This window comes from Numida meleagris, chromosome Z, assembly GCF_002078875.1.
Source record: "Numida meleagris isolate 19003 breed g44 Domestic line chromosome Z, NumMel1.0, whole genome shotgun sequence".
NCBI classification, from domain to species: domain Eukaryota; kingdom Metazoa; phylum Chordata; class Aves; order Galliformes; family Numididae; genus Numida; species Numida meleagris.
Genome location: NC_034438.1, coordinates 62203514 through 62222794, shown reverse-complemented (window position 1 = coordinate 62222794; position 19281 = coordinate 62203514). Strand labels below are relative to the sequence as shown.

General features: G+C 37.0%; 1 protein-coding gene across 6 annotated transcripts in view; it reads left to right on the top strand.

Annotated features, from left to right (window-relative positions):
• VCAN (versican) overlaps positions 1–19281 on the top strand; it is a 108197-nt gene that overhangs the window by 61636 nt on the left and 27280 nt on the right. For all 6 annotated transcript variants that reach the window (XM_021380775.1, XM_021380774.1, XM_021380779.1 and 3 more), the window contains 2 exons: positions 11231–16744; positions 18833–18946. In XM_021380775.1, coding sequence (XP_021236450.1) covers positions 11231–16744; positions 18833–18946 — 5628 coding nt within the window. The remainder of the gene's footprint in view (positions 1–11230; positions 16745–18832; positions 18947–19281) is intronic.

The following is a 19281-nucleotide window of genomic DNA, read 5'->3' as shown; positions in this document are numbered from 1 at the left end:
TCTGATATCATCTTCTCCAGTGTAATTACACCACAGTAATTCCAGTGAGGTGATTGAGAGCAGAATTGTTTAGGGGGTGGTAGATATCTGACAGTCTTTATAACATTTACAGCTTCTATTTTGTTCTGTAATTAGTTAATTTTTACTTCAAAGACATTTTTACCATAGGGACTTAAAGGAGCACATTAAACCCTAACTGATAGACCTGTTACTTAATTAAGCCAGATAGAATTTTTCTGTATTAGAATATTCATGTTGTACTGGTGCTGTGAAGGGCCTTTTAAGATGTTCCCTTAAGTTGGGCACTATCATGTATAAATCATACTTAAAATGCACCAGCAAAAATGCCTGGCATGAGATAAAGTGCTAACAAACAAATAACAGTTAAAAAACCAAACTACCAAGCCTTTTATACTGTGCTTTTTTCAAAAGAAAAAAAAAAGAAAAAACAAAAAAGAAAACAACAGCTCCATACTCAACAGAACTGAAACTTGATATTCTGAAATGTTCACAAGAAACTAAGACTGTGAATTAATAAGTTTTAAAGCCACTACTGCTGGCTCTTCCTGCAGACTTATTATAGAGCAATAATTTCTTTTTTCACATTCCTTTACAGACTTCCATAGATACAAGGAACAGTGCCCTCACATTAAATACTGTTCAGAGGATGCATACACATTCCCTGCTGTTTTTGCATTGTTTCCAAGGAAACGTCTCAGTCCTAGACATAGGGATTACACATTTCTAGCTTTCTTATAGCTCTTTGTTTATTCATGAGACAAATGAAGGAATTTTATTCATAGGTACAATGTAGTTTTTTCATACATCTGCTGTAAAGGAAGAAGAATCCCTTTAGGAGCTTTGTTTACATGTGAAGAAAGTCTTAAAAAATCCTTTGGCAGAGAAGATGAACTGTCATTTACATGGAAACTACATCTACAATATGATTCTTTTTTTTTGTAAGGAAGGTGATTGTCTGTTCCAAAGTCTTCTGAGCTTATCCCCTTTGTAAGAAATCTTGCTGCTTATGAGGAGGATATCAACTTCTTGCCGTTTTCGGAAAACATTATCTATACTGTTTTGCTGTACATGAAATGTTAATTGGATACAGTGAAACTTTGAATGAATACTGGATATAATCCCAAAAATATAAAGCAGGATATTTTTATAAGTGCTTCAAATAATAAAGCTCTTAATAGAAAATCATTCCTCTAAGATAGGTCACTTCGTATTTAGTCTGATAATAGCACTCTAAAAGTGTTTGTAATATTCTTTTTGAGTTCATAGTTTTCAGTGGTCTTTTTTTTACAGCTGTTTTTTTGCACATTTTAGAGGTAATTATTGAATTCACTCTTGCTGATCCAGCTAGCCTTTTTCCATCGCCTTCTTTTTGTTAGTGTTTAGATGATAAATTTGATCAATAATGTACATAATGCCCGCTGGTTTCTTTCAAGAGATTTGTGAATTATTTCCTGGCACAAGTCAGGATCTGTTTAGAGTGTCTGCTATGTATTTTGTGTAGCCTTTGGGAACATGGAGTTGAAGTCATCCATCTTGTTCTTTGGAGTAACTCACGTTTATTAAAAAAACTGCTTGCTGAATTGTATTAGGACTTGTCTGACCAGTCTTGTATTACTGTGCTTGCTTCAGTGAGGATAATTCAGCATCAAAAATCATGTGGGTGTTTCTCTTCATTAATGATTAGAGCTGAAATTTCTCCTCCCTTTCCTGATGAGGAGAAATGCAGTTGGAAGTTTTTTCTTCTTTAGGATTGATTTTGTCTTTCAGAAGCATCTGCTGTATTTGATTACCTTTTTTTTATTAACTGTAATCTTTTGATTTTTCATCATCCAGTGAGAGTTCAATAGTTTCAAGTTGGATTTTTTTGGCATTTGAAGAAGAATTTCCACATACTTTATGTAATTCTGTGCCAAAATAAAAGAAATATACCTATATGTACATAGAGTAATATTCTTTTAATATAAGAATTTATAGTGGGATTTTGCCTAAACTATTATTTTTTTTCCCCTTTCTTAGAAGTAGTGACTGAAATGACTCCTGGATTGCTCATGCTTTTGCTATTCAGGCTTGTAGTGAGTCACCATTAAATGTTACAAGCATAATTCTGAAGTCCTTTGGAAAAGTTGTATACTCATGGTCCAGCTGGTAGATTAGGCAGCAATTAAATCAGTATTGACAGAGAAGGAGGTTGCTTTCAGATAAGACTTCTGTAGTTATAACCTCATTCTGGAGTATTTCTGCTCCACCAGGCTTCATTTTTGGCGATACTCTTCTTTCTGTCTCATTTGCTATGCACACGTCCCTGCAGACTGGAGAATAGTGTGAGGGTCAAAGACATCCCAAAATTGATTCAGGAAGAAATTATGTACCAAGTTTAGTATTTAGTTTTTGGAAGGCTTTTACCTGCATGACACTGCACTCCTTTTCCTAGAAGTATATTTGAAAGTAAGAGTCACATTTGAGATATTCTGTCAGCAACAGTGGGTTTGTACAGTCTTATGTTGGTAAAACTGAGAGTCCAGTTTATTCCCAAATTGCTTTGGATTTGTAATACCCAAAGCAACTATGCTTATTAACCCCCCATAGGTAAATTTCAAATGAGTGAAGGCTTTTTAAATTGTTTTTCTCCCACATCAAGAGATGATACTCTGAACAGTCCATTAAAATTTTGATTACAGAATCTATTCCATCTCTTCTGTGTAAATTTGCAGTGCTTAAAATGTACAAAAATCCACATGCCACGTAAATCAGTATCTATGTGTACAATCACTCTAACTGTTTGAAAACATATATTTGCATTTAATGTATTGCAAAGATAAGTGTAGTAATACAAGCGTATAGGTCTCGGCCAAGATTGATTTGCCCCACAATGGACTACTCTAGATAAGCCTTGCTTGCATTTCAGTGAATAACATTTAACCCTAAAAATAGATTGGTGAGTGTGGGTTGTCACAAAAGTAATAGCTATAAATTTGTCCCCAGAAGCAAGAGGGGCCACAGCTAAACAGTGTGTCTGATTGGCTGTGGTCTTGAGTGCTGTCTGCTTTACTAGTGGTCTTGTGCAGAGGTTAAACTGTAAGTGTGCTTATGGGGTGTTTGAGAGATGTTTGGAGAATTTTAGGGGATAAAATTCCAGAGCAGCATCACAATAAATGGCAGCACATATATATAAATTACTCCATTATTCTGTAAAAAAGGCATTGTGAGCTAGATCAGGTGGGATAATATGACATATTCACCTAACTACGTGTCCATATGTATAAATACAATGGCCTGTTGTAGAGCACGAACCTCAGGAAATTTTCTGGTTTATTTTTGCCACATAAACTTTCACCTTTGAAGCAAATGACATTGGCTAAGAAAGTAAAATTGATCGCATGCCTACTCCATAAAACAACCTGTATTACTCCTGTATTAATATGAAATCAACCTAAATTTTTTGGGAACTGCCACAGTGGGGAGTCTACTCTAAGTTTGTTGCTAAAGCCAAAGATTGTTGACATTTACCAGGGGAATGAGCATTAATTACAGGGCATTTCATGTCTGAGCAGCCTTCAGAGTTGCCAAATGATGGATATCTGCTTCAGCGGTGTGGCTGTCACATTTTGATGTTGGCTCAGATTTTTGTGGCTACAGGTCATCTTTCTGGTGGGAAGGGGCATTCACTTCCCATGTTAGTAGGGATGGAATTGATTCTGTCTTGTTCCAACTGTGTAATGACAGAAGCATTTTGGGGTTGCCCTCATGTAACTGACAGTTAGTGAAGGGCAAGACCTGTTTCCTTCTTTACTATGGAAGAGTACCCATGGGATCAAAGCTATAGTTTTGGTGAGCGGTTGCTTTCCTTTCCCAGCCAAGTCTTCTGTCCACCTCTGGAGCTGATATAACAGACAGAATGGCTAATCTAGGCTGCACAATTTGACTTTTTACGTTGCTTAGGATTTCAGCTGCAGAAAAGGATGTAGTACTTGCCAGTGGTTTGTTTTGGGTTTGTTTAACCCTGCAGAGTTTTAGAAGTGTCTTCTCCATAGGGATAAAGTAAAATGTCATTGCTGGGAGGATGCTCAGGAGTGAGACACTGCAAGCTGGAGCATAGTTTTGTTAATGAAATGTTGGAGCAGAGAGGAAATGGGAACAAAATAGTTGTCCTTAGGATATTGTATGGCGAATACTCACTTGTTGTCCAGGAAAGTATATCCTGCACTTGCAGGGGTTCAGACTTGACACTACAAGACTGCCGTTTTTAACAACTGGACATTTTATTCAGTCTGTTTTTCCTTAACAAGCTTACCATTGTGTCAGGGGGGAAAGCAGGAAGCAATGAGGCTGAAGGAAATGCCGAAGGCTGCCAGAAGGTTTCATGAAACTCCTTTATAATAAAACAGTTCCTTTATTTCTGACATGGTTTTTGCATCATCATGTCTATTACGCTAAAATTTGGCAGGGATGCTGAAACAAAACGATGCAGTCCAGAGCCCTGCGCAAAGCAGATGTCCAGATGAGTGACACCCTTTACACAGGTGTTTCTAGTCATGGCCAACAATTCAGTCAAGTGTGAACATGTGGGAATGGCATAGTTGGAAAAAGGCTGCAGCTTAAGAACATGCCAGCAATTGATACTGAGACTTTCAGCAGGGCTGTATCTCACATGGAAACAGAGGTACCCAAATAAGGTAAAGCAGAATGGTGAAGTGAATTTGAGTAGACAAAGCTGACCACCCACCTTGAGTTACTTTCAACTCCTACCCATCCAGCTGTACACAAACTCTTCCTTCACGATATTTTATTCCAGGTATTTGCTTGAATGATTTAGATTTCTATTCAAGCTCAATTTATAGAATTTATATCTGATTTTTATTTTTTTTTTAAATGACTGTTGAGATGTAAAAAATAGTAACTTCTCTTTTGACTCTCAGACTGAGAGCAAAACATAAATTTTGATTAAACTTAGGAAAAAAAAAAGCAAGTGAAAAACCCCAGTGGAAATGTGCATTACATCCTTAACATTTTCTAACAGGAGCCAGAGTTAGCAAAACTTTCAGAAATATATCGAGCTGGGGAACACTTTTAAGTGATCTAAATGAAATGCTTTATTTTAGATTGAAGAGGAATCAAGAACTGGCTTTAACTAGACTTCATCTTACATGTTGTCCATGTTAATAGGGAGTAAAAGGATTAGAATAATGAAAAGTTTAATTATTTCTGGACTTGTCTTTGTTGTCTTTTACTTAGGTGTGTAGTAGCCATGTTTCTTTAACACCTCAGACCAGCTCCTTGGCAGCATTCCCACCTTTTTCTGGTGGGGGAGATGAGGTATGCCTAGAGCACTGCTGCACTTTGACCATGTTTAGGTAGGTTAATGATATTACAAGATGGCACAAGTTAGACGAATTGCATATACTGTAGACCGACAATTGGAATTTTCTTTCAGTGGGGAATGTCTGTATTTCAAAATCTTGTTTCTTTTGAAATGAGATGAAAAGAAGAATAATAAAAAACCCTCCCTATGAAACAAAACAGTCCAAAAGATGCTATCAGAATGTTTTATTTCTGTAAAACAGAAGCACTCTATAGCAATTTAAATTTAACTTTTTAGGGGGAAAAAAAAAGTCATTCTACATACCCAGTTTTGGAAACTTTAAAGTCTTTATTTTTTTTGTTCAAAGGTCATCGTGTTGAATTTCTCCTCCATTGCTTCAGCATGCTTTTAAATGAAAATATTCATCTAGACTGACACATTGCTGTGGGATTGTTTGAGCTTTGTTTCACTGGAAGATTTTCAGCAAGCTGTGGTCCTCAAACTACTTGAGTCAGCCTCTACTGCCAAGCTGGCCCTCAGTAGATTTTAGGGCTCTGGGGAGTCAGTGTGTCACCTGGAGCTCTTTGAGTCATTCCTCAGGCTAGGTCTTCTCCAAAGCCCAGATGTGAGCCCTCACTGACCTTTTTTACAGTTCAAGTTGTTCGGTTTGAACCCCTACTTTGAGGTCTACTAAACACTTTATAGAAGAAATGAAAATATCTGCTGTCTGAATTGATGTCTGATGACTCTGTGATTGTTGTAGGTAACACTTGCTAACCTGTCGGGTGTGTCCCACAAATGTGCGTGAATTTTAAGGCAACACATAATAGCCATGAGTTTGGGTTCTTCAGAGAGTCTTAATCAAACACAACATGCATGTTTACTGAAGTGTTCTATAGATTTGTCTGTTTGGACCAGTTTTTCAAAGCATCTTCTGTCCACTGCGTAAGGTTGGACTGAGTCAAATTCTGTGACATAACTCATATGGGAAGCTAGGCTGAATTCAGTGAGTATACAGGTCATGCTTTGTGTTGCCTTTTTCAGAATAATGTTTTCTAAAAGTCTAATCAGTAGATGGTTTGAAGAGGCATCTGCTTGAGATCTCTGACTTGAATTCTTTTATCAGCTTGCCCAAGCTGGTGATCTGTTCTTCCACAGAGCTAGGGGTTACAGTTTTGTCTATCCCCTAGTCGCCATCCCAGACACCCTTGACCATAGTCCCAGAGCATGTGGTCTGTTGGAGGTGATGTTCAAGGCTGTTACTGAGGCACGTGTTTATCATGGGGATCTTCTGCAGGATATGGTGGTTGTATTGTGATGACCAACTTTAGCAAAGAAGAGGAGGTACCTGAATATAAGTGCAGAGTATATAGCTATGGGGAAGAAACAATGTGATTTAACCAGTAAAGCTCAGAATTTAACAAGTATACTCAGAAAAAAAAAAGGGGGGGGGGAGGGGATTCTCTGTTTTTTTGTCTTAAATGGTTAATCGCTTTTCCTTCTAAGCCAGAGGTAATTTTTTAAAAAAATTTCCATTGCAAGTTTCCACATTACCTTCTTTACAGTCACTAAATGTCACATTTACAGAAATACGATAAAAACACATTGTACAATATACAATGTTTTGTTGTTATTTTAGTCATAATGTAAATTAAATCCACTGTGATATAATTCTGATGAAGCCAAAATACAAATTTCCTGATTATCGAATGCGGGAATAAGCATGAGTAATGTGAGCTATGTTGCTTCTTTCATTCTAGCCTTGTGATTCTTCATTCTTGATAGTGAGTGCTGTGTAATTTGTGATAGTGTCACACTATGGAATGATACTCACACTTAAAAGACAAACAGTCCAAAATGTTTTTGGTCTTCTTTTAAAATTATCTTTTCTTATTATCTCTATTCTAAACAAAACACAGCCCCTGAATCAAAGTCCCCAGAACACTGTGTGAATCTTTCAGTGGATGTCATGGGTTTATCAGACCTCTAGTCCTACTAAACAACAGACTATTACTTCTGACACGCAACTTGGCAAGTTTCACTGTTAAGTGGAAAAGCTGCAGGAAAGCACAGGTGAAACTACTGTTTGCAGAAAGTCAGATTGAATACTAATTGTCCTACTATGAAGAAGACTTCACAAAAACATGCTTAATCCATAAGTCTACTGATTTTTATATTTAAGTTTTTTAAAAGTTTGAAAAACAGCAGATCTCTGTTTTTCATTTAACTTTTTACTCTTATTCAGCTGCTTATCTGAATGGATTTTTAGAGGGAAAGCCCTCTCTAATGCCTGCCCCCCTTACAGATGATCTTGGAAGAGCCTTTTAGAGTTCTTTGTAGAATATTAGTAGTGTTTTAAAAAAAACAAACTGGTATCTCACATTATATGTTATTTAAATGTGTGGAAGGCAGCACTGAGTAACCTTGGGGCAACACTTGTCTTCGAGCCTGTGGAAAATTAATTTGAGTTTAGTGCCATGGATCATGAGAAGGGTTGGAATGGAAATTAATGCCACTTCAATCCATCACTCTGTGGTTTTCAGTAGTAACAGTCAAATCCTCTTGTGTCCAAAAAGCAGGTAGAGCAGGGAAATTTCCATTTCTTATACACAGTTATGCACACTCTGAGATAGATGCCTATGCTGTGCAGGTAATTTAAAACATCTAAATGTATTAAATCGATTAAGACGCACTCTAGGCTGCATGTAAACATATCCACCTATCTATTTCATCTTTATTTCACTGCATACCTCTTCAGTTTTCCCACTAAAAGGATTTACTGGCAAATCTCTGTTGGATTGGCATCTAGACTGACTACCCCATTTAGACTACTTTTTAGCTACATGTTTTTTACTTTCTTCTTCTGGGATTGATAGTAGAAGAGCATGTTTTTGAAAAAGTGCTAGTTTTGTCTTATTGTAATGAGAGAACTATAGATAAGGGTATTTAGGAACTGAACTCCTTTCCCTTAAAGTCCTCACCTCACCTCTAAATAACAGGCTACAATTTGTATGTCGTTCCCTCCATATGAAATGGGCACAAATGTAAATATAGGCAGCGTCTTTCAGCTACATCTAGACAGCTTAAAGCTATTGCAAGTGTTTGTGTGTCTGCCCTGAGTATCTAGCAAACCACTTTGATAGATAAAGCTTTTCCCTCCCTATTTGTATTTCAGTGATTGTATGTAAGTTTTCATCCTAGAGTCTTGCTTATTCTCAGAGGACAAGACTACAAGATATATGAGCTGTATTGTTTGTTAAATTATTGGTCATCTCTAATGATAAGAAAATTGACCATAGCTGTTACTGCTGAACATTGGCAACTTGAATAACCAAAACTCCAGAAAAGAGGAGAAATTTTAATAAAAAATAATTCAATTGGATTCTTTATTATTTTCTTAAAAGCTGGTAATTTTGTTCTTGGGAAAAATAAAACAATAATACTTAGTATTTGATGAAAGGATCTTCTCAAAATTTATTATTGGAACATCACACTGTAGCCAGGGTTCTTTTATGTGGATCTTTGTGGCATGTGAGATCTTGAAAAAGCTAACAAAGTAAAATTAATGTCTGATAGAGATCTTTGCATATGTAAGAATTTGTATATGTCTTCTAGGTGAATTTGGAACAGATGTTGTTCATTAAATTTATTACCTACCATGATTTAGCATGAGCTAGTAATTTGAGGGACTCCCAGGTGTGCACTGCTACAAAAAACAGCGCACTGGTCAGAACTTGTTAGTCATTGTATCCTCCTACAAATTATAACCTATCCTGTCCCTTCCTGGTTTAAAAAAAAGATAAATATGTATAGTTCTGTCAAAAGGATACATGCTTTGTGCACAGAATCCTAACAGCTGTATGCGAAATCGTAATTAATGCTTATTCCATGTTAGTCTATATACTAGGATATTTATACATATTCCTTTTTAAACTGAATACACAGCCATCTTTCTTCTCTGTACACATTTTCATATGTAATTTTCTGGTTCTGTATTTCATATTATAGTGCATTTACCAAGAATCAGAAATTCCTAAAGCTCCCTAAAAGATTTAACTTGCCGTTCCCTTTTTCATTTATTGACTTCTTGTGTATTTTTTAACTCAGGATTTTGAAAACAAAGTGTACAACTTTGTGGTGATAAGAGCTTCTGCTTTTTATGAAAATACAATTCCTTGAGACCCCAGGCTTCACTGGAGCAATACCCCAGTAGCTGGGCAGAAATTAGGTATAAGAAAACATTTTTCATTGTAGAGGGAACCCTGAACTTAATGCTGTACTATCTGAATCTCTTGGTGGATGTAAACATCACTGAAGAAGGTCTATTCTCTGTAAGGCTGACATGAATCTTAATTTTTCCCAAGTTCTTTAACAATTAGGTCACAGTCTCTGATTCAGTGCACTTAATACTTGTTCTTTGTGAAATGGACCTAAATTTGCCATTATTCTTCAGCTTGAGATTTATCAAACTGAAGATTAAGTGATACTTTTAAGTTTAGCAGTAAGCGAAGGGTGAGCTACTAGAACATTAATTCTTCATTGAGTTGCAGTGACCTTTCCAAAACCTGAGTTGCAGGCAGTTTGCCTGCACAAAAAAAAACAAGCTGAAGATTTACCCACTTTTCAGTGTTCTGCATCAGTTCAAGATGATTTAGTACATTCTTCTCCAGAATTATCACCTGATTATCTCTGAGGGCTCAGTTCTCCTAGGGATAAAATGAAGTTCGTATGTAGAAGAATTACTTCAAACTAATGAAATACTTTTCCTGTCAGTTTCTCTCTCTCTTTTTTTTAATAGTGTGTAAATAGTAAGTAATTTTAATGAGGAAGATATACTTGTAAATTTCACTTTGGACAAAATGGCTTTGAACATAGTCTCAGAAGCAAGATATGTTCACGAAGTAACATCTTGGAACAGAGTTTCCAGCTTCAAATCAGTCAGTTAAGAGTTGTATCAGTCAAAGCCTGAAAATTGTTGTTTATTCTCTCAGTCTGTAGTCTGTACGTAAGGATGGATATAAGTACATTCAATGAGGATAGCATCTATTGTCTAGGGTTTGAAGTAATATTTGTTCTGAGAAGGTGCATTTATAAAGTGCCTGTGGACTTTGTGATCATAAGCCTTAGGGGAATTCATGAGGGCTTCTATACATAAAACAGTGTCTACTTAGAACTTCTTTCTTCCTTTTTATCTGCTTGGCTACATAGAAAATGAGAGGTCTGTAGTCTGTGGGAGTGTGTAAATCTTTTAAAGTGGGTATTAAAGAGAAAAAAATAACTGGGCTTTACTTGTGTTGAACGATGACTGATTTTTGAATGTGGTAAATTTTTTTGTTACTTATTAAATAATTTAGAATGGCAAATTGAGACAACTTTGTAAAATGAGACTATTTGCTGACCAAGTGTAAAGAATTGAGCACATGGTGTGGTTTTCATGGTGTTACTAGTAATCTGAGTTACTCTATGGTGAAGATAAGTGGAGCTGTAGAGGTATGTTCTGTATGTCCTACTTTAATTTAGATTTCACTTTGCTTAACTTCATCTGAGCTTGGTTTTAATGAAGGTTAGGTAACATCACTAATCAGCACAAGCAGTTGTTGCAGGTTGGAACCATAGTCTTGTGGTCTAGAAATAGTTGCCATTTTGTCACTCCTATATAGCACAGGAAAGGTTAGCTCTGGTGTGGACAGCATTACATAAGCAGTGAAATAAATATTCAGAGGGTCTGAGTAGAAAGTAGAATACTGCAGCAGCATTTAACGTAGTGTGAGTGGAAGAATATAGTGAATTTGCTGTGTTTTAACTTTTTTTTTTTTTGCTCTAGAAGATTGTTTATACTTCATGTGTCTGCAATAATGCACAACCATGACTGTTACTTAGGGATTATGAAAAGCTCTTTTTTTTTTGCAGATCATCCGGTGAATGAGTTTTTGGATCTGTTCAGTCGCCACATGCTTCCTCATGCAGTAGATGAACCCCATGTTGATGCAGAGTCAGCTCAGACTGAACCCTGTACTTCAGACTCTGTGCAGGATTCGTCTGAATATATAATATTGGATCATTTCTTTCCAAACTTTATGGACTTTGAAGAGGAGGAAGAAGACTGTGAAAATACTACTGATGTTACAACTCCTCCAGCTTTGCAGTTCATCAATGGAAAGCAACAAGTGACAAGTGCACCTAAAAGCACAAAAGCTGAGGAAGCAAGAAGTGACCAAATTGAAAGCGTTGCACATTCAAAAAATGTAACCTTTTCACAAATCAATGAAACAAACGCCTTTATAATATCTGAAACCGAAGCTTCTGGTACAATGCAACCAAGCAAAGCTGGAGAAGTAATAGGGGCATTTGAAGTCACACAACCAACAGCTGATGTTGCAATGTTAGAACCAGTATATAGTGGTGAGTCAGAAGTTACCACAACAGACAAATATTTAGAGATTACTTCTATGTATGAGCAGTCACCACAAAAAAATAAGGAGACTGTAATGTGGCATGGAACTGAGGAGAGCTCTGCCAAAGACACAAAAAACTTGCTTTTGATTGCTAGTGAATCTTCTGGAGATGGCTCCACTGAATCTGATTTGTCTAGGTCTGTGTTCACAGAAATTGTGACAATGTCAGGTCATGAAGATAATGAAAAAATTTCTGGTACAACTTCTACTTCCACTGCCTTTTCTGTGGAAAGTTCTGCTGTGACTGCTGCTCCGGGTGCAGGTTTTGATACTGCTACTGTAGGCATACCTGTGAAGGACCTTATTCCAGAAGAGGGGACCACTACTCTGGGAAATTATTATGAACCGACTGTTAAACTTGGTGCAAAGTACCCTTCTGAAAGCATTTTGGAAGCAACAAGTCATGTAGCAAAGCCTGAGATGAGTTCTTCTTTTATAGTTTTAGAAGGCTCTGGAGATGTAGAAGAGAACAGCACTTTAGCTTCAGCCATGACAACAGAAACAGCAGTTGCAGAAACACTTTCAGTGCAAGATACTTCTTTGGGCTCTGGCACAGTACTACCAACGGAAATTTCTGTAACCATTTCAGAAATCACCTCTGCTTTGCCTGGAGGAACAAGAAATCTTTATTCTACTTTTGATCAAAGTTCTGAAGCAACTGTTTCCACCAATTCTGTGTCTGAATTAATTACGGAGCAAGTAGTTGGCAGCTCTGATGCAACTGAAAAGAAAGTTGAAGATGAAAAAGAAGTACAGACTACTGTTTATTCAAGTCAGGAAATTTCAGCCACTGCTGCAAAGGGAAAATCAGAGCTGGATGAGCTTGGAAGCACTACTAATGAAGTCAGAACTGTAAGTCAGGAACCCATTCCTCTCAGAGAAACAGTACCAGTAACAGGTACTGTGCATTCTGAAATCAAAAAGGTTACCACCACTCCTTTCTTGAGAGAGAAGAAGCTTTTTATAAATGAAGGATCAGCTGAAGAACCAGCAGACTTATTTTCAGGGGGTCCCACAAGAAAAGTGGTAAGTACTGACTCCCCATTTAGTGATTCAGGTTCTGGAGACATAGATATTATCGCTGAGTCTGCTACTTTGACTTCGATTCCATCAAGGTCTGTCACAGAAACACTAACAGTAAAACATGAAGGAAATATTTTTGTCATTGATGTTTCATTGAAGAATGCCACAACAGAATATGACGAGCACATAGGAACAGGTGAACCAGCAACATCAGTTTCAAGTACTATGTCAGACAGCTTGACAAAGGAGTCTGAAGGAGCAATTCAGATGTCAGAGAATGTTTTTAGGACAGAAAAACAAGGAGGAAAAACACAAGAAGTGGAACCAACTTACACAGCTCCTTCTGACATCAATTCAAGTCCTGGTTCTAGAAGAGAGGTAACATCTCACGTTGCACCAGTAATTGGAACAAAGGATTTAGAAACAGCTGAGGTCAAGTCATCTCCAGAATCAGTCGTTAATAACAGCGGTCTTGACACCATGGTGACACATGGTAGCGTAAAAGCAGTAGCTGAATCTACAGAAAGCAAAAAGGGAAAAGGTAGCTTTTCAACTGTTTCTTTGGGCAAAATTCTAATGTTTGAGCATGGCTCTGGAGAAGAACTCAAATCTGACAGCAGCACCACAAAACTAATGTCTAACGGACCTACTGAAAAAGTGCTTGGAAGCCATTTTTCATTTTTTGATCAGGGATCTGGAGAAGCAGAAACTTTACCTGAATCATTTACAATAGCATCAATTTCACCCACTGGGAAACCAGAACCACAAGAGGACTATGGCAGAAAAACTGTCAGTGTGCCATCCGCTCTGGTTCATGCCTTCACTGCTGAACCTAATGTGCTAGTCACAAGTACTGAACATGACGTAGCCACTTTGCGAACTGTAACTGACACAAAAATAGAAGAGAGAACAGCTAGTGTGCTGACAGTGACACCTTTTGCTACAAATCTTCCTTTGGCTGAAAATGTGCATTCATGGGAAGACAGGCCAAGGGAAATTTTACCAAAAGCAATAGAATCTTCTGGGGAAACAACAGAAGATCCATTCTTCAGAAGTACACAGGTTAACCATGAACATGTGGAATTTTTAAATGTTCCCACTATCAGACCATATTCAGAAGAAAACAAAGTAGAAGCTGAATCTGGTGAAAAAATATTGTTGCCATTTAATAATGATAGAGTTACTGAGTCTGCAGTAATTGAAAGGAAATACTTAAGTTCTCCGGTTACAGATACAGAGCAAGAAGAGGAATTGGTACAAAATATTTTTCCTACAGAAGATATTCCCAGATTACTCCTGACACCTAAAGAAGTAAAACTAACAAACAATGAGCTCATCAGCGATCCATTATTTTCAGGACAAGGATCAGGAGATGAGTTTACTGTTACTCCTTCAGGAGAGTCATTGGCTGTCAAAGAAACCACAAATACTTTAAGTCCTCAGCCTTTTCATCCTGCAGGTGTAGGACCCAAACTTTCAACGGACAAGACACAAGACTTTGAAAGCAGAAGCACTGAATCAGATGCTGAAATTAAAGAAGAAATTACAACTAGTGCAGCAGAGCTGCTGACAGAAACTGCATACTCAATGGCCACTAGTTCCACAGCTTTAGAAGCAGAGAGTTCCAATCGCTCCAACTCTAAAGAGATAACACATTATTTTGTTGTAATTGAAGAACCTTACAATAAGGGAATGGACCATGAGAGGGGAGAAAATGAAACAAATAGGCCAATAGCTACTCCTAGAGATTTTTCTCATGAGGAATCTTCACATATGCTGACTACAGATGACATAACTCCTGTTTCTATAATACTGAGTGAAACTCCTTATGTTGAAATGGAAAAATCTCTTGCAACATCAACAACAAAAATGCCAAGCAGAGTATTACCTGAAAGCTCTGGAGAGGGATCTGGCTGGGCTAGTGTTCCAGATTCATTTCCCCCTGATACATTTACTCGTTTGACAATACCTCCTATGACAAAAGTCGAACTAACTGCTTCATCTCATGTTCCTGGAGAAGTTTATTCTGAAGTTATGACAACAGATGCACCGGGAGATGGATCACAGACTGTGATCACAGGATTAGCATCTCTTTTTACAGAAGGAAAAGAAATTGTGGCAAATGAAACTGCTGCTGACCCAAAGACAGCTACATCGGAAGAGTTGACAAGTGATACTGGGATATCACTGGATATTATTCCAGTGGTTGATGATAAAAGACATGTTATACTGAATGTTTCTGTTTATGGTGATATTACACTAATTGAAGAACGACTTCAAATCCCATCAGAAAAAACAACTATTATAGACATGGATCACTCCAAGTCAATGCCTGAAGATATAATAAGTGTACAGACAATGCCAAATCTTGCCATACAGTCAACATATGACAGTGATGATAGCATGAAAGCTGAAGAGGACAAGTATGATTCAACACTTAACATTTCTATAATTGAAGAGAATTCACTTGGATCTGGTGATAATCTTTCTTTGACTGCTTCCATTCAGCCAAGTAGTGAATCAGTAACAGCTGGACACGGACCAAAATCAGTAGACAAGGATTTTGGTTCAGGGTATGCCATGCAGTTTGCAACAGAAGCTCTCACAACTACCGTATTCAATGAATTGGGAATTTTCCTTCCAACAGTGCCCTCACTGGTAAGCCCTCATATGCCTCATGAGTCTAAAGAATCTGAGTTTGGGGCTAAACATGTTGGAAGGACAAGCATAGCAGAAGACAAGTATGACCCTTATACTTCAGCAAACAACAGAGTACTAACAGATCAAAGCGAAACAATGTCTGTTTCTGGGTTTTCTGGAATGGGCCAAGAAGAACCAGGTGATAAAAAGACTATGGTCCCTTCCCTTACACCAGATTTAACTATGGAGACAGAAAAGGCTTTGACAGCTGTCACATTTGATGTAAGTATGGTCACCACGCAGAGTATGTCCCAACATGCAACAGTATCATCTAGCAGTAGTGAAGAAAAGCATCCTACAGTATATATACAAACAAAATCAGCGTCAGCAGAGTATGAAGAAACAGATTCAGTGAGTTTAAATTCTGTATCTCAAAATCCTAAATCCTCAGTAACTGTTCAGTTAGTTAATGGAATATCTGAGTATCCTGAGGTAGTCATTCCAAGTACAGCATCTGCAAAGGAATCAGATCAGTCTGATCACTCATCAGATGGAACTTTCAAAGAGGCTAGTTCTGATATTGCAGCAACTTATAAACTGCCCACTACAGATCTAGATACAACAGAGTCGTCTCTGCTAGAGTTCTCTCCTGAACCTGAATCAGAAAGTGTAACTACTGAAAGTACTCCCCACTTAAATAAACTTGTAACAGAAAGGTCAGAGGAGACAGAATCTTCTGTAAATGATCTGGTTGTTGAGGAAAATGCTACTGTTTCTGGAGATTCTCTGTCAATACATGACTACCCTACTGCTTTTCTGAATTTTGGAGAAAGAGCAAGCACAGATGTTCCAAAACTTAGCACAATAAAAGTTGAACTTTCTTCAGAGAGAGTGAAAAATCCCAGTCAAGAAAGTGACAGGAGTACTGAGAGAGAGAGACCAAGGCTTTCATCCACACCTGTTTCAGATTCACCCAACAGTATAGAAGTTGGAGTATTTAAACCTGACCAGGAAGCAGTTACAATGCTAACTTCATCTTTAGAGCCTTTGGATAGAAGCTTGGAAACACAGTCAGCTTTGCTTGGTCAAGAGGAGATCACAACAATTTCTTCTAACATTGCAACAAACAATGCAGCCCCTGAAAACAATGCTTATTCAAATAAACAGTCAACAATAAGCTCTGAGGAGCTAAATACTATTGAACTTGTAACTTCATCATTTTCCCTTCCGGAAGTCACTAATGGATCAGATTTCCTGATTGGCACAAGTGTGGGTTCGGTTGAAGGCACAGCAGTGCAAATTCCAGGTAACTTCCACATATGATCACTGTTATATATTTTTGTTGTGATATTTGTAAATGAATGTCTTAACTCTGATAAGAGGTATGGCAATCAAAGCACCGTGTGAAATACAACAGAACTCATGAGCCTCAAGCTTTGAAACCAGCATGATTGTAAACCCTACTGTGACAAAATGAAGGAGGATGGGGGACTGAAACTCAAGCTCAGTGACATTTCCTGAGTGTTTGCATCGTGGAGCTCTGGATCAGACTTGAGGTGCCCAGCACATTCTAGAAGTCAGGATGATAACACTGATTGTGGTAGAGAATTCAGCTGTGATTATTCAATTTTCCAGTTTTGTATGAAGATATATACAGTTATTTTATCTGGTAGCTGTTCTGTGTTGGCATGATGATAGCATTTATACAGCTGGTTTACAGGTAGGATTGTTCAATAACACATTGCAGAGTAGATCAAGTATGATTTTAAGCACTGGAATTTTCTATAAAAAATTTCTTAATAATTTTCGAAGAAAAAAATTATACTTCATGAATTCAGTCTGTCTGTAGCTTACCTGGTTAATACAGTGTCTGTCTCTTATAAATCTTCTTGTTAGACATAATTTGCTGCAATGTTTTGGCTTACATTAATGGTTATTAGACACCATTTAATCAAATACACAGATGATGTAGGTAGGATCTGTATGAATAGTGTAACTTCCATTTACTTTATCTAGATATAAATGAAGAAAGAACAAAGCAGCTTTAAAATTATGGAGCTTTCTGTTATGCATCTTCAGATAATCCATGTAGCTATCAATTTGAAAGTGTTTACTAGAAAAATATTGGTAGGAGGACAAGCTCACAGTAAAAATAGGTGCTTAACGTAGGTCTGCTGTTAGGATTTAGACATAAGCAGTCCTAAAAGGACTCTATTTTAGGATTATTAGATTCTTTTGAAAGCCTCCAAAGCAAGATTCTGCCCACTTACTTATATGCCCAAACTTACATAGGCAGGATTTTCTCCTGGAGGCTTTAAACAGAACTTAGTTACATCCAGTAAGTAGACAGGGAATTTGGTACTTTAAGAAGACTGCTTCTTTAAAAGTTTAACTTGAAAGAGTAAAACAGATGTTATCTTTTATTTTGTAAAGAATAGCCAAATTACTTTGGGAAAATGTAACCAAAATACAAAGTTTTCTCATGTCTCTGAAACAACTTAGGTTACAAAACTCATTCCTGTTTTATAAGCTAGGTCTTTATTCTTGTATCCCAGAGGGATTGTCTTCATGATCTTCCTCTAACTCTGAGAAGTGGATATATAGAAGTGGTTGTCTAGTGAATTTTTGTGTGAATGATTGCTCCTAGGCATTAAATCAATTGCAAATACCTAGGTATTTAAACTCAGTTGAAATACACATCACTAGAAGTCATCTCTGCAAGAAAAAGCTATTTAAATGATAACTCCCGTAAAACCTGAGGATTTCACAGCAGGTAAGCTTTTATCTTAATGCTTAGTTCAGTTACAAATGTATTCAGTACTTTTATTTGTATTCTTGAAATGTGGTTTAAGGAAAGGTGAGAAATGTGCATCTGTGAAAACATACTTTCCAAGAAATAGGAATCCATGGGCATTGATTGGTTGAATACAATGAAATGAATCATCAACAGCCAGCCAGTATATTAAAGAGATATATGTTCTGTGTACCCAGTCATTCTACATAAACTAACCCTGTTCAAAAAAAGCAAAAGCATTTTCCATTCATTTTGCTTATGTTTAACTATTTTCAGCTATAATTAATTGTCGTGTCATGCTGACTAAATCCTCAGTAGAATATTGTGACTGCCAAATGTAGTACAGATTCTGAAAATTATTTATACTGGTTCATAGTAAATGCCATGTAGTTTTTAAAGTTGTAAATAGTGATGCCTGAAAATAAGCTTTACTATTCTACAAAAATATCTTAATTTTCTATTTTGTTATTACAGTTTCTGAAAGAACAGTAGACCTTGCAATATCAATGCAAAAATGAAGAAAGATCTATTTTTCCAAAAATTCAAAGAGACATCAGCTCTTTGAGACCATGGAATAAACTTTATTTTTCTACTCAACAGGACAAGATCCATGCAAAAGTAATCCCTGCCTTAATGGTGGTACCTGCTATCCACGTGGTTCGTTTTTCATCTGTACATGCTTGCCAGGTTTCAGTGGTGAGCAGTGTGAATTAGGTAAGTTGATGCCACCTAGATACTGGATTGTCCACAGATTAATTTAAGTATAAAGTTTTCATACATGAGATTTGCAAAAGTAGTCTTTTTTGAAGTGTAAGAAAACACGGACATGTGAAAAAATTCTGCAGTAAAGCATTACTTAAGAAGAGAACAGTAAAATGATGTCCACTATCCCCTTTTCTCTCTGCTCATAGAGTGCACAAGCGTGTGCACAAATGTAAGTGAATTATTTAAATGAACTGAATCACCTAGAAGCCTAAACATTAAATTCATAAATACATCAAGTAAAGTCAAGTAAGTGCTACTATTTGGGATAATTCCTTAAAAGCATT